The 12863-nt window shown below is 37.3% G+C and overlaps 1 protein-coding gene across 1 annotated transcript; it reads right to left on the bottom strand.

The window, feature by feature from the left end:
* Positions 1-309: 309 nt before the first annotated feature.
* LOC127853369 (acetylcholinesterase-like) lies at positions 310-8402 on the bottom strand. Its single transcript, XM_052387853.1, has 2 exons — positions 6628-8402; positions 310-1696 (listed from the first exon to the last, which is right to left on the bottom strand). Exons 1-2 carry the CDS (start codon positions 8217-8219, stop codon positions 1276-1278), a joined length of 2013 nt encoding a protein of 670 aa, XP_052243813.1. The 5' UTR covers positions 8220-8402; the 3' UTR covers positions 310-1275.
* Between the last annotated feature and the right edge of the window lie 4461 nt (positions 8403-12863).

Raw genomic sequence — 12863 nt, 5'->3', positions numbered from 1 at the left:
TTATTTTAGACAATCCGCAACTATTTATTTCAGAATATAAGAATAACAATTGTGTTATAATGTTACATCCGTGGCATATGTTTCAGTATTATTAAAGGGAGACAAGTATTCTCCGCTTAATTAAACATCGTCAATAAGAGTTATCTCCAATTGCGAATACAAGGAGAATCGACCAGTTTAGGACGAACCTATAACTCGTACTTCTGAATCTTTACGTGGTAATTCCTAATGTCAAAATAATGTTATTGTAAATGCGTCTGTAATTCTAACTGAATATGATGTTAGTAGAAATGCTTCAAAAACAGTAAATATGTTCGTACATTTTATTATCTAAATTATAATAATAATATAAAACGTTTATAAACACATAGAATATTAGTTTTGTAACTTATACATATACAAACTTTATACAATTTGTAAATAAATGCGCTAATCTATACATATACTTTTACATTAATACTAGAACACATAAGCGTACATGTTATAAACTATAAACAATCAGTTGTACAATCGTCGTCAATCGAAAACCACGCAAAATGCTCTAAACATTCAGTTCATACGAACATATTTGAATACTAATACTATGGCGAGATACTTGCTACTGGCAAGACAATATAACGTTCAATGTAATAGTGAATAGAATATGTAATATATGTCAAGTTACTTGTTAGAAATCTAGAGGTTAATGATTTAAATGGAATTTTGCTAAAACAAATATAATACTGACGTAACCGACTGCAACATAAATAAATAATACAAGTTCATGATTTGAGCCGCGTTCTTGGACAATAGGGCTTAATATATGCGCATACAGTGTCATGCCAGATTAGCCTGTGCATTCCGCTTTTATGGAAAATAATCTTTTAAAGGAGATTTCTTTTAAAAGAAAATCCAATCTAGGCGGAAAGTATCGTCCATGGTTAGCCTGTGCGGACTGGACAGACTAATCTGGGACGACACTTCACTCACATGCGGACTGGACAGGCTAATCTGGGACGACACTTTACTCACATGCGGTCTGGACAGACTAATCTGGGACGACACTTTACTCACATGCGGTCTGGACAGGCTAATCTGGGACGACACTTTACTCACATGCGGTCTGGACAGGCTAATCTGGGACGACACTTTACTCACATGCGGTCTGGACAGGCTAATCTGGGACGACACTTTACTCACATGCATTAAGCCCAAGTTTCTTAGAACGAGGCTCATTTAATGGGTTTGCTTCACATTTTCTGCGCTATAAAACAGGACCCACGATGACTGTTAGAGTCAGCTGTCGCTCGGGCCCGAAATAGAGGGGGTCTCGCTCAAGTTTGGGGTCTTCATCACCGCGTACTTGCTGTTGCTATACAATGTCGGCTCCCTCGCTACCGATAAGCAGACGAGCAACACGCATGCGCATAGCAGACAGAAGGAGACTATGGAGAGAGCGATGATGATGTTTTCAGCCGAGACTAAGTTTACTTTAATTATGTGACCGATTTCCTCAGGGCACACAAGCGGAGAAGTCGCGTTCTGCGAGGTCGCAGTGAGCAGTTCCGGTACCACGCTCGTCCAGAAGGTCATGAATGGCTCCCGGAAGTGGTGTTTGGGGGTCACGTGCGCTGCGGAGATGTCTAGGTACGTCATGCTCATGGCGTCATATTCAGGCCACTGAGGATCGCCAGCGGCGTTGAGCGGATTTGGATTTCTGAAAAGACATGGACATCCTTTTTTGACTGGAACCCGCATTCATCAATTCTTAGACCTAATACTGTAAACTATTATTATTATTGGGACATATTTTTTTTTATTTATTGGCTTGCCGGATCTACAAATCTAACACAAACATATCGACAAATGATCGACGCAAATTTGTCATTTTTTCCAAAATCATAATACAACGAATAAACGCGTCCGCAAAAGTCATTTATAAAGAAACAAAAGCGAAACGTCATGCCGACGACAGTAAATGATTTTACAGCAATAGAGAAAAAGCGCATATTAATACGGAAATCGTTCACAAATATGTTTGGTACCAAAGTTTCGTATGCAAGAAATATTGTCCTTAATGACGAATGTTTTGATTTGAGTGGGGATGGACATGCGGGAATCACAAATGCAGTGTTTCTTGAAACAAACATGTCCCAATAATTGACATGAATATGATAATTGCTTGGTGGGTACGGATCCATCAGGATTCAACAAAAATTAGGCAGAAATATCGCAATGATGTTGCTTATCTATATTGGCTGTATATTTTCACATATATGTTAAAAACAAACGGAAAACAATGCCAAGTATTGTCGCTCTCACGTGACATATGGCCCCGAAAGCGCGCCCACATGGTTGATGTATAATTGTGTATGTTCAGTGAACAGTAAATACATTCAATAGTATACAATTTATTATATAGTTGGAATAGTGTATTCTTAGTTATTAGACATAAAAACAAACGTGTACCTTGGCTAAACGGCCGAAAAGACCCTGACAAATAAATTAAAGCCACGCTTTTGGAAAACTGGGCTTATGAGCGTAAAGTTTTGTACCAAGTTGGACTGTTCGGTCCGCACAGGCTAATCAGGAACGAAACTTTCCTCCTAAACGGGATTTTCGCCTACAAAAAAACACGAAAAGTACCATACAGTCGGAAAGTTGCGTCCCTGGTTAGCCTGTGCGAAGTGTACATGCTAGTCTGGGACGACACTTTACGCAGATGCAGTTAGCCCCGTTTTCCCAGATCGCCGTCCTTCTGAGACACGCTTAAATATGAATTTCAAAACAATTCAAATACTAACTTAATTATTTAATTTAAGTTATGGCTTGAAACGTATAATATTTCATTAGATTTTATTTACCTCTAGGGTAATCCATTCATAAATGCTATCTCAACGTGTTTTGAAGATATAATTGAAAAGTTCGTTGCAACCAATTATAGGATGAAATAAATATCGACTTGAATTTTATCACAGCGTTTAACTATACGCATGTTAATAAGATATTTCCTTAAAACAGTCTGTTTAATGCATGGCACTTTGTTGAACATTTGATTTGAAGTCGATTTAATATTTCGATTATATCTGCTTCAAAATTACATTTAATAACTCGTGAACTCGAGCTTATGTTTGAGATGCACAAACTATACCAGATTAGGACCAAATAGCTTTCCTTACACCCTACACAGATTGGATGTGTGGGACTGAATTCCACCGTCAAGGAAACACACTTTAAATGCCGTCCACTGTTTGTATCAGTAATGTTTAATAAAGCTGCACTTAAACAACATCGTATCAACATCTTATTGCTATAGACAATACTGTTAATACCATATTCTCATTTTTGTTTTACTTAATAATAATAGTGTGTTGGTGCGCTACATAAAGCTTTAAATAAATAAGAGCTGTGTCCATAGGATGACATATGCCCCCGAAAAACGCTTTGATAGAAGTCATGAGCATTTTTCGAAACCTAAACGCGGAAATAAGTTCAAGGTCAAGGGGTCAAAATTTGTGTGCGTATGGAAAGACCTTGTTCATATACACATGCATACCAAAAATGAAGGTTACATCTAAAGAGACATAGAAGTTATGAGCATTTTTCAAAACCTAAACGCAGATTTCGAAACATAAACGCGGATCCTAAGTTCAAGGTCAAGGTCAAAGGGGTCAAAATTTGTGAACACTACATCTGAAGCGACATAGAAGTTATGAGCTTTTTTGCGAAAAATAAAAATGCAAAGTGCGAAGGAAAGACAGACGATCGGACGGACAGACAGACGGACGGACGGACAGACGTACGTAAAGTGCAATCGCTGTATGCTCTCCTTCGGGGGCATAAAAAGTGTTTCTTTTAATTATCCCGAATGACAATTATATTTCGTGGTTAACTTGTTGGTAGTCCATTCATGTTGAGTTTTTGAAAAAAAATGCAATTCTATCATATTCGCTAACAAGGGTCATACAGGAAATGAGGAGGTTGCGTAGTTACATGGAAGATTGAACATTTTTTTGATAAGTGGGGAACAATACGTGTACAGCAAAAACGGACAGGAAAACACAGTTTTGCCGACATCATAACCTAATTTGTTCGAGACAACAGTGGACATAAACCTTATCCAATTATTGTGTTGGGGACTTTTTACCATTCATGTTGCAATCTTATCCGGATGCAAACCCATGCTAGTGTGCAATACGTCATTTCCGTTAATGCCCAAAGTTAGACATGCACTCGAAACAAACGCACGAAAACTGGTAGATCTCATATGAAGAGTTAACATAGTTAAATACCAAGTATCCGCATGTGTATCTGAAAAACAAAAACATCTTAAGCCCGATTTTAGAATACATGGCTTTAGTCACTGATATCATTGATTCATGTAACTATTTTAAAGTTGGTGGTGTTGCATAAAATAGTAGTCCACATATAATTGTCATATACCGGTAAAGCTTGTGATACTTACAAAATGAAATGCGTGTACTGTATATGAAGACATGGCATAGCTTATCCTGTCGAAATTTACATTTTTTCAGGGAATCGTGACCTGTATTTGAAATTCAAACCTATTCAACGATATTATGCGAATCATACGCATCCTAATACCCGGTATATACAGGAACTCGATACTCGTGGAAATAAATTATCGTTGGTTAAAAAACCCGGTTAAAACTGAATCTCGTATAAGAATTGTGCTTACTGTGTTTGTAATCATGCAAGAACAGACTTGAATCAATACATGTATTTTTGAACAAGTCAAACCGGTATACATTTACACATCACTAATATATTTCCTAACTCATTACCATAAATTCGGTTTTATTGTATTACGATACGATCTTCAATCCGGTACTTGTTAGTAACGGTTCACTAATTTATGTATAGATCAGCCCTAATAAAAGCACAAAATGGCATTGCGCGAACGTATTTTGGGTACCTATTCACAGATTTGCAAAAGCAGTTGGCTAAACAAATGAACATAAATGTGCACGTATTGGCAAATCGATGATTTTTCAAAAATAAATAAATAAATAAATATAGAGATTTTCTAACAAATGTGTAAATACATGTTTTCTAATCTTTATGTGTTTTGTCATTAAAACAGAGCTTGAAAAATACTTTATTTCGATCTTATTTTTGATTTCAGTATATTTTACTGTCTTTTATAAATTTATAAGAAAACAAACTTTTGATCCCGACCCTCTCAGGTTTCCGAGCTAGCGGAGATAAATGTTTACAAGTAACTGCGCATACATCTTTATACAACTTTTTTTGCCCAGAAGCGAGATTTTGCATACAAGTGAGCCTCCCCGCCCAAAAATACTTGCACAAATACTTGTTATTGTGAACTGTGAATAAATCATTTTAACAACCTCCTACGGTATTACGTTGCATCGCTTGTTGTAAAGGATTTAAACCATAAACTGTACAGACTATTAGGTGTCATATCTTTCGTAAAAAGAATTTAAATCCCATAGATTCCCATTGCTTAATACCGTTTTTCTGGTCAGTGAAGTGTTTCAATTTTGAGAATTTTCGTGGGAAAAAATAGAGTTGTACAAAATAACAGGGTATAAATATAATAGAAGAAAAAACTGTAAAAAAACGAGTAAATTACCAAATAACCACATATATATTTCTTTAGTGGTTATTTAAAAAAGGTTATAAAGTTCTTGGGTGATTTTTATTTGTAACTAAATTGCTGAATCTATTATGGCATTCTATTTCAAGCACTAACATCGAATACTTTTAAAATGCCTTACACACAATACTCAAAATAATATGTCTTTTTGTGAAACTGCTAGAAGAACAGTTTTTCATGGAAAGCGTAACCAGGGTGCAGAATAAACGGGGTTTGCATGGGGTTACACAAGGGCTAGACAGAATGTAACAACAGCGTTAAGAACATTATTTTTGCAAATATCTCAAGTTATTGAAATACATTTGCAAACATCTTTAGTGCATAAAAGTCAGTTCTTCTTGCAGTTTGTGCCGATATCTTAAAAGTATAAGAATAAGTCATTGAAAACGTCTGAACTCTGTGACAAAATTTCACCTTGTGTGACACATGGACTTTTTTAGTAAGAACACAGGCTTATCAAATAAAGTCATTTTGATGTATTTCACATTGCCATAAGCAGTATAAAAATCTATATTTTATGCACTAGTTCAAATTCTTTAGAAAAATTGTTTAAAAAAAAAGTTATTTGGAATAAACATCACTTACCGGTGTGTAACATTCAATAACGTTTAATTGGGAAAACCCAACAAAGTCACGTGACCCCGCGCCCTGGTAACAGATTTATAAGAAACAGAGCATTTTATCATGCTATTATGACTAGATTGATATTTGTGTTGGCACGGAGACCGAATACAGTCATCCTGACAATACGAGTCAACAACAGTTCGGTAATGTATGTATTAAACACGTCAACAATAGTTCGGAAGTGTTTGTATTAAACACGTTAACAGCAGTTCGGAAGTGTTTGTATTAAAACACATACGCCACGATGAGAACTGTTATTCTTGACGACAACGACTTAAAATGTGGAAAAAGTATATGTAGTTATATTTTGAATACAAAATAACATGAAATTTCTTAAAAGTGATTTACAAAACTGTTCGCATACAATTAAGCATCATACATACCCAGTTATCGCAAAATGTGCGATCATTTTGATGAGCTTTGTTGACAGAGCCCTCTGTTCCACGGTCGGCGTGAATCCCGTCACGTGGTTCACAAACTGCAGACCTCGCTCACTGAATCCAAACAGGAAGTGGACGTCGTTGGCGCGGTTGGCCCCCGACAACCAAACAGGCGCCTGCGTAAGATTCAAAGGCTCCGAAAACTGGTAAAGGTAGGTGCTGCCTTGCCCTAGCGATGCGTGAAGGTTTGCGGTTCGAACTAGCGGCGCCGCGACGTCCACATCCGTAAAGAGGTCTACTACGCGCTGCCGTAGACGCTGGGGATCGTCGGCGCCCGTAAAGTCGTTGTAATGAAAGTTAACGGTCTGCGTAATAGATTGCGATATGTTACTACCGTAAGTCAAGTTTATTACCATGGGAACTAAGATCTTCCGTATGTCCGCCCTGCTAACATTGAACTCGTTGTCAGTGGTGTTCAAACGCTCCGCCCACAGCAGCGCAACATGAGTCCCGCCCTCCATGTTGTTCAGGCCAAGCAACAGATCTACGTTCAGGAATCCCAGCTCCTCTGTATAGTTGTCAACCTTCGCCTGGTCGGTCATCATGACTTCCGGATCAGAGCGCAGGAACGTGCCGTCAACTGAGGGTCTAAACGTGAACGACTTTTCGTCTAAGGCGTTTAATATGTCGGTTAGACTCTTTCCTCGAAGGCAGCTCATTATTTCTGCATCTGACGCCCGCTGACAGCCTATCTCCTCAAGCACATACGGTTCAATAGAGTTCCGCACATAAGATTTACCACCCGAAGGTGGCAGTGCCGTGCCGCTCAGTGAGACCACACGGTGGATGAGGCCCCTGTTTCCCGGATACAGCGTGTGATAGATCGCGTTCGAGGCTCCAAAAGAATGACCGACAAGCGTCACCTTTTTGGGGTCCCCACCAAAACTATGTATGTACTTTGCAATCCACTGTAGCGCCATCTGCTGATCAAACAAGCCGTAGTTCCCGGGCGCTGCTTCGCTACCTAGACTAAAGAAACCCAGCATACCTTGACGGAAGTTGATCACCACAACCACGACGTCACCTACCGTGCACAGAACATCGGCAGCGAAGGCGCTGGAATATCCTGGGGAACTGTATAAGAAAACGAGCACCGGAAGTGACGACTGGTTAACGATAGTGCTGTTTGGCGCGTATATATCGAGCGTTAGGCAATCCTCGGACATCATCACCGTCTTCACGTCAAATGTGCCCACCCTAGCTGGGTCGCCGTGGAGGTAGCATGCCGGACGGTAGTACGTCCCGTTGTACTCCCCAGCCCACGGAGTTTTAGGCTCAGGTCGCCGGAAACGGATGGGAGGTTCGGCGTAGGGAATGCTCAAGTACTGCGCGAAGAACATGACTGACGGATTTCCGGTATCATCGTATGATGTCACTTCCTCAATAGAACCGGAAATATTGCCTAACGCCGTCTGAACAATGATAAGTTCGCATGAGGCGAACTGAATACTACACGTTACTATAAATGTTATCCATAACTGAATTAAACATAAATTGTTATTTAATATAAATCCCTTTATATTATCTTTAGACATTGTTGTACGGGTGTTTTTATTCTTAATTCTCCTATCAGAATGTCATAGTTTTAGTAGCAAACGTTTATGCTGTGTCTATACTTAAATCCATTAAGGTTTCATGTAACAACTAAACAGATAACAACCTGTAACATAAATCAATATTTTTTGTATACAGACTGGTCGTAACACTTCGAGCGTGAAGTACGTGTTTAGTCATCCGATAGGCACTAATCAACTTCACTAATCAACAACTGTAACTGTGAAAACGTAAATAATACCGCATGTATAGATTTATATGCATAGCATAGCAAGTTTATGTCCATGAAATGCTTTTATTAAACCAAACGTGTGGACGGTTAGATCACAACTCCCCGCTGGTTCAACTGCTCCATAGCTTTGCCTTTGTGCGGAATCTTTATAACGCCCTAATCCGCCATTAAAAGTTTTTTGAAAGCGCGCAGTGTGAAGTGTATTGAACAGATTTTGATACTTTAAATAACGAACACTGTGGTGGTTTAAACTGGAAAACTTCAACTGCAGTTTGTTTACGGATTTGGTAAGAAAATGAAAATAACTTCAGCATTGCGTGTTTAAGTCCAATTAACGTGCTCGTACCCTGTACGTATTGATTTGCGAAGTATCGATAACATTCACGTATATTTTACATACTACGGCGGCGTACTGTTGATTAAATTCTATTTTTAACCAATTTAAACTATCGGCTTTATGTTAATTAAACTATGGCACCCAGTTTATACGAGCTTGTGGTTTTACTTTAATATTGTAGACTGTATAATCATCGACAGCTTGTTCGTTAGAATTCGTGTTTTTTCCTCAGATATGGAGCTTGTTGTGGTTAAGAGACACATCAATATACATACTTTTATTAAGTATCATATACGTGTCGTATCAAAATCGTTTATATTCATTACATATTTTACATACCATATACCATTAAATTTTAAATACACATGGTCCCTTTTGCACCAATTGGGCGAAATAAAACTATGAAGCGCATACGAATGAAATTAATAAAAGACTGATCCATTAACGCTACTTTGAATTTTTGAGCTGAAAATACTGGCTATCATTAGTCGGCAAAGTTCGTGGCCTTATATTGCTGATGATGGGCGTTAAGTTACTAAAGCCAACATATTGTCAGAACTGTTTAAATAACTATATGGGTCGTGCTCTGTGAAAAAGGGGTTAAATGCATTTGCTTAAAATGTCGTCCCTTATTAGCCTGTGAAGTCCTTACAGGCTAATCAGGCACGACACTTCCCGTCGAAACTGGAGTATTGATGAGACAATACTTTCTGTAAAGGCAAAATACCATAAAAGCGGAAAGTGTCGTCCCTGATTAGCCTGTGCGGACTGCACAGGCTAATCTGGGACGACACTTAACGCACATGCATTAAACTCCTTTTTCACTGCCATACACGAGTGACTTTTGAAACTTGGCGTTGACCCATGCCAAGTTTTGTTTTTAACTATGACTTGCAAGATTCAAAGGCAAACACTGGGCCGGGTGATTTAAGTCTATAATAAAGGGAATAAATAATATATACCCATCACGGAGTTGTTAGATGTATCATCAGGGGAATACATAATATATACCCATCACGGAGTTGTTAGATGTATCATCAGGGGAATACATAATATATACCCATCACGGAGTTGTTAGATGTATCATCAGGGGAATACATAATATATACCCATCACGGAGTTGTTAGATGTATCATCAGGGGAATACATAATATATACCCATCACGGAGTTGTTAGATGTATCATCAGGGGAATACATAATATATACCCATCACGGAGTTGTTTGATGTATCATCAGGGGAATACATAATATATACCCATCACGGAGTTGTTAGATGTATCATCAGGGGAATACATAATATATACCCATCACGGAGTTGTTAGATGTATCATCAGGGGAATACATAATATATACCCATCACGGAGTTGTTAGATGTATCATCAGGGGAATACATAATATATACCCATCACGGAGTTGTTAGATGTATCATCAGGGGAATATTCGAGGAGACTTATAGTTGATACGCTTCGCTTATGGAAATTACAGATAATTTTCATAGTTCACAAGAGATTTATAAAACAGAGAGCATTATCGTCCATATAATCGCAAAAAAAACTACTGTCCGCATTACCTGCACATGAATAAGTAATGGATTTCAACGGAAGATTGCAGATTAGTTTTGAAGTTTTGGAATCCTACCTTTGCGCAGAGAGCGGGGGTGGTTTTATGAGATATGGATGAGAAGAAGAAAAAAGATTTTATTGTTTATTTTTTAAAGTGTTTTCAGACATAATGCAGAATTTCAAAGTAACAACTTCTATTATGGAATACTTGTTTTCTCCTGTTTTGTATCCATAAATATTCAACAGAATTCCGAATTCTAGGAACGCGTACGCAGCGAAATTTTAGGTCAATAAGAAATTAACCCATTTATGCCTAGTGGACTCTCCCATCCTTCTAAATTGGATCAATTTATTTCCAAAATTAGGGATGTCAACTATTTATTTCTATAATTAGAATATGTCTTACAGAAATTCCTTTAAGCAAACAGCGCAGACCGAGATGAGGGTATACGCTGTTTGCCAAGGCCTTTTTTCTAGACGCTAGGCATAAATGGGTCAATAAGAAATTTTAGTAATTAGTACATTTAACAAACTACCTAAGCTGTCGCTAAGCAAATAGACAACAATGCACTCAGATTATTAGAGCAAATACAACATTGATAAAGACAAAATATTTGGTTTCAAACAAAGTACGTGTAATGTGCATACTATTCACGAAAGAACACAGAGTTCAATTAATTGCAGTCGTTGCAAACGCACACAGGGTCCGTCCATTTACCGTATTTTCGTATTTTGTCTTAAATTTGACAAAACTAAGAACGAAAATAAACACATATTTAATACGGATACCGCTTTGATGCGGTGACTCATCAGGGTCTGCGCTGTTTGCTTAAAGGAATTTCTGTTAGAAATATTTAAAATATAGAAATAAATATACTAGACATCCTAATTTTGGAAATAAATTGATCCAATTTAGAAGGATGGGAAAGTCCACTACGCATAAATGGGTTAAAAGTCCCAGTGGTCTTAGTTGCGCTATGGCTCTAAACTCTCTATGTAAATACTATTTTCATATGACAAAATGTTCTTCCTTTGATGTTGTTACGCATTTCTCCTTCCCACATGCTTCAATAGCATAACTTTGATTTCAGTTCCTTCATAAATTATTAAAAGCGACAGCTTTCAATCATGGCATCATCAAACGTTACTAAAAACAAACTTGTGTTATTATTAAAGTATCTGGTTGACACATTCATTTCTTCGCATTTTCATTTTCGACCGCTTTTTTCCGCCGAATTAAAAACAAGTACCAGCTTGCAATCCTCCTGTTCAATATTTATTTCGCACACACTTATAAATTACTATGTTTATGTTATGTTACTTTACTTCTTATTAATTATTATTATTTATATGATGTTGTTATTGTATGTTATTGTTTGTTTTGTTTTTTAAGGAGGAGAGAGAGAGAGAAAGAATAGCCCAATTTTTATAAGTAAAGATGGTGAAAACACACATACTGTTGTATGTGGCATCATCATTACTAGACCCACTGTTCAGTATATACTGCAATGGGTTTGTGACATCCATTTAAGCGTGGCGCTAATCAAGCGCGTGAAAACTATTAAAGGGGGCTTTTAACGTTTTGGTAAATTACACACACAAACTTGTTTCAGATTCGCAAATTTCGTTGTAGTTTTGATATTTGTGAGAAAACACTAATGCTGAACATATCAATATACATGATATGCATCTTTTGACGATTTAAAAACCTGAAACCGTTGCAACGCGAAACGATTAAATAATTTGGATAGTTATGTGTTGTCGTTATAATTTTGATTCTACGGGGATTACTTATATTAAGTATAACATACATCACTTCTTGTGTGAGCACGGATGGCCGATAGATTTTTATTGCAGTGGTCAGTAGTTCTAGCCCAGTTGAGGGTTACTTTTTTCTTTAATTTGATTCTTGTTTTTTACTGGAGCTCTATAGATCCAAAGTTTACATTTATCAATATAAAGAATTTAATGACAAACTTAAATATCTGCCAAAATCTGTTCAAAGGCCCCTTTAATTGCTTTATGAGACATATATTAAATTCGAGCAAATTAAAGAAAAGGGAGAAAAATGTGCCATCCGATAATTAGACCATTGTGATACACACGGTAGCCTCTTAAAAAACGTCAGAGAGCATTGCAAACTAAATGTTATATTATTTGACCAAGGAGAGACATGTGAAAGAATGCTCAAGCTCAAGCAAATGTCTAAAGTTGAGACCACATATATCAGATTGCTAACACTAGCGTACGACAGCGATGCTAAGTTTTGCTCGGAAATATTACTAAATGATCTCGACTAAAGTACAATCATGAATGTATTGATAAGATGATAAAAACAAAATTGCGGACCATCGATTACGGGGGACCGTTTCAACAAACATCGTAGTACACATTTACGATACGATACATTTTCGAAGATATATAATTGCTCAAGTCCATAACAAAGGATTATACATTTTCAGTACTTAATTAATTACATTGGCATCTCAAGCG

Source organism: Dreissena polymorpha, chromosome 12, assembly GCF_020536995.1.
Source record: "Dreissena polymorpha isolate Duluth1 chromosome 12, UMN_Dpol_1.0, whole genome shotgun sequence".
Classification (NCBI taxonomy): Eukaryota; Metazoa; Mollusca; class Bivalvia; order Myida; family Dreissenidae; genus Dreissena; species Dreissena polymorpha.
The sequence above is the reverse complement of the archived record's forward strand: the minus strand, read 5'-3'. Positions and strand labels throughout refer to the sequence as shown.

Excerpts from the sequence above, each read along its gene's own strand:
- LOC127853369 (XM_052387853.1), bottom strand. The coding sequence starts at position 8,219 with ATGTCTAAAGATAATATAAAGGGATTTATATTAAATAACAATTTATGT. Across the intron at positions 1,697-6,627 it reads GCACATTTTGCGATAACTGG|AAATCCAAATCCGCTCAACG; the intron begins GTATGTATGATG and ends ATGTCTTTTCAG.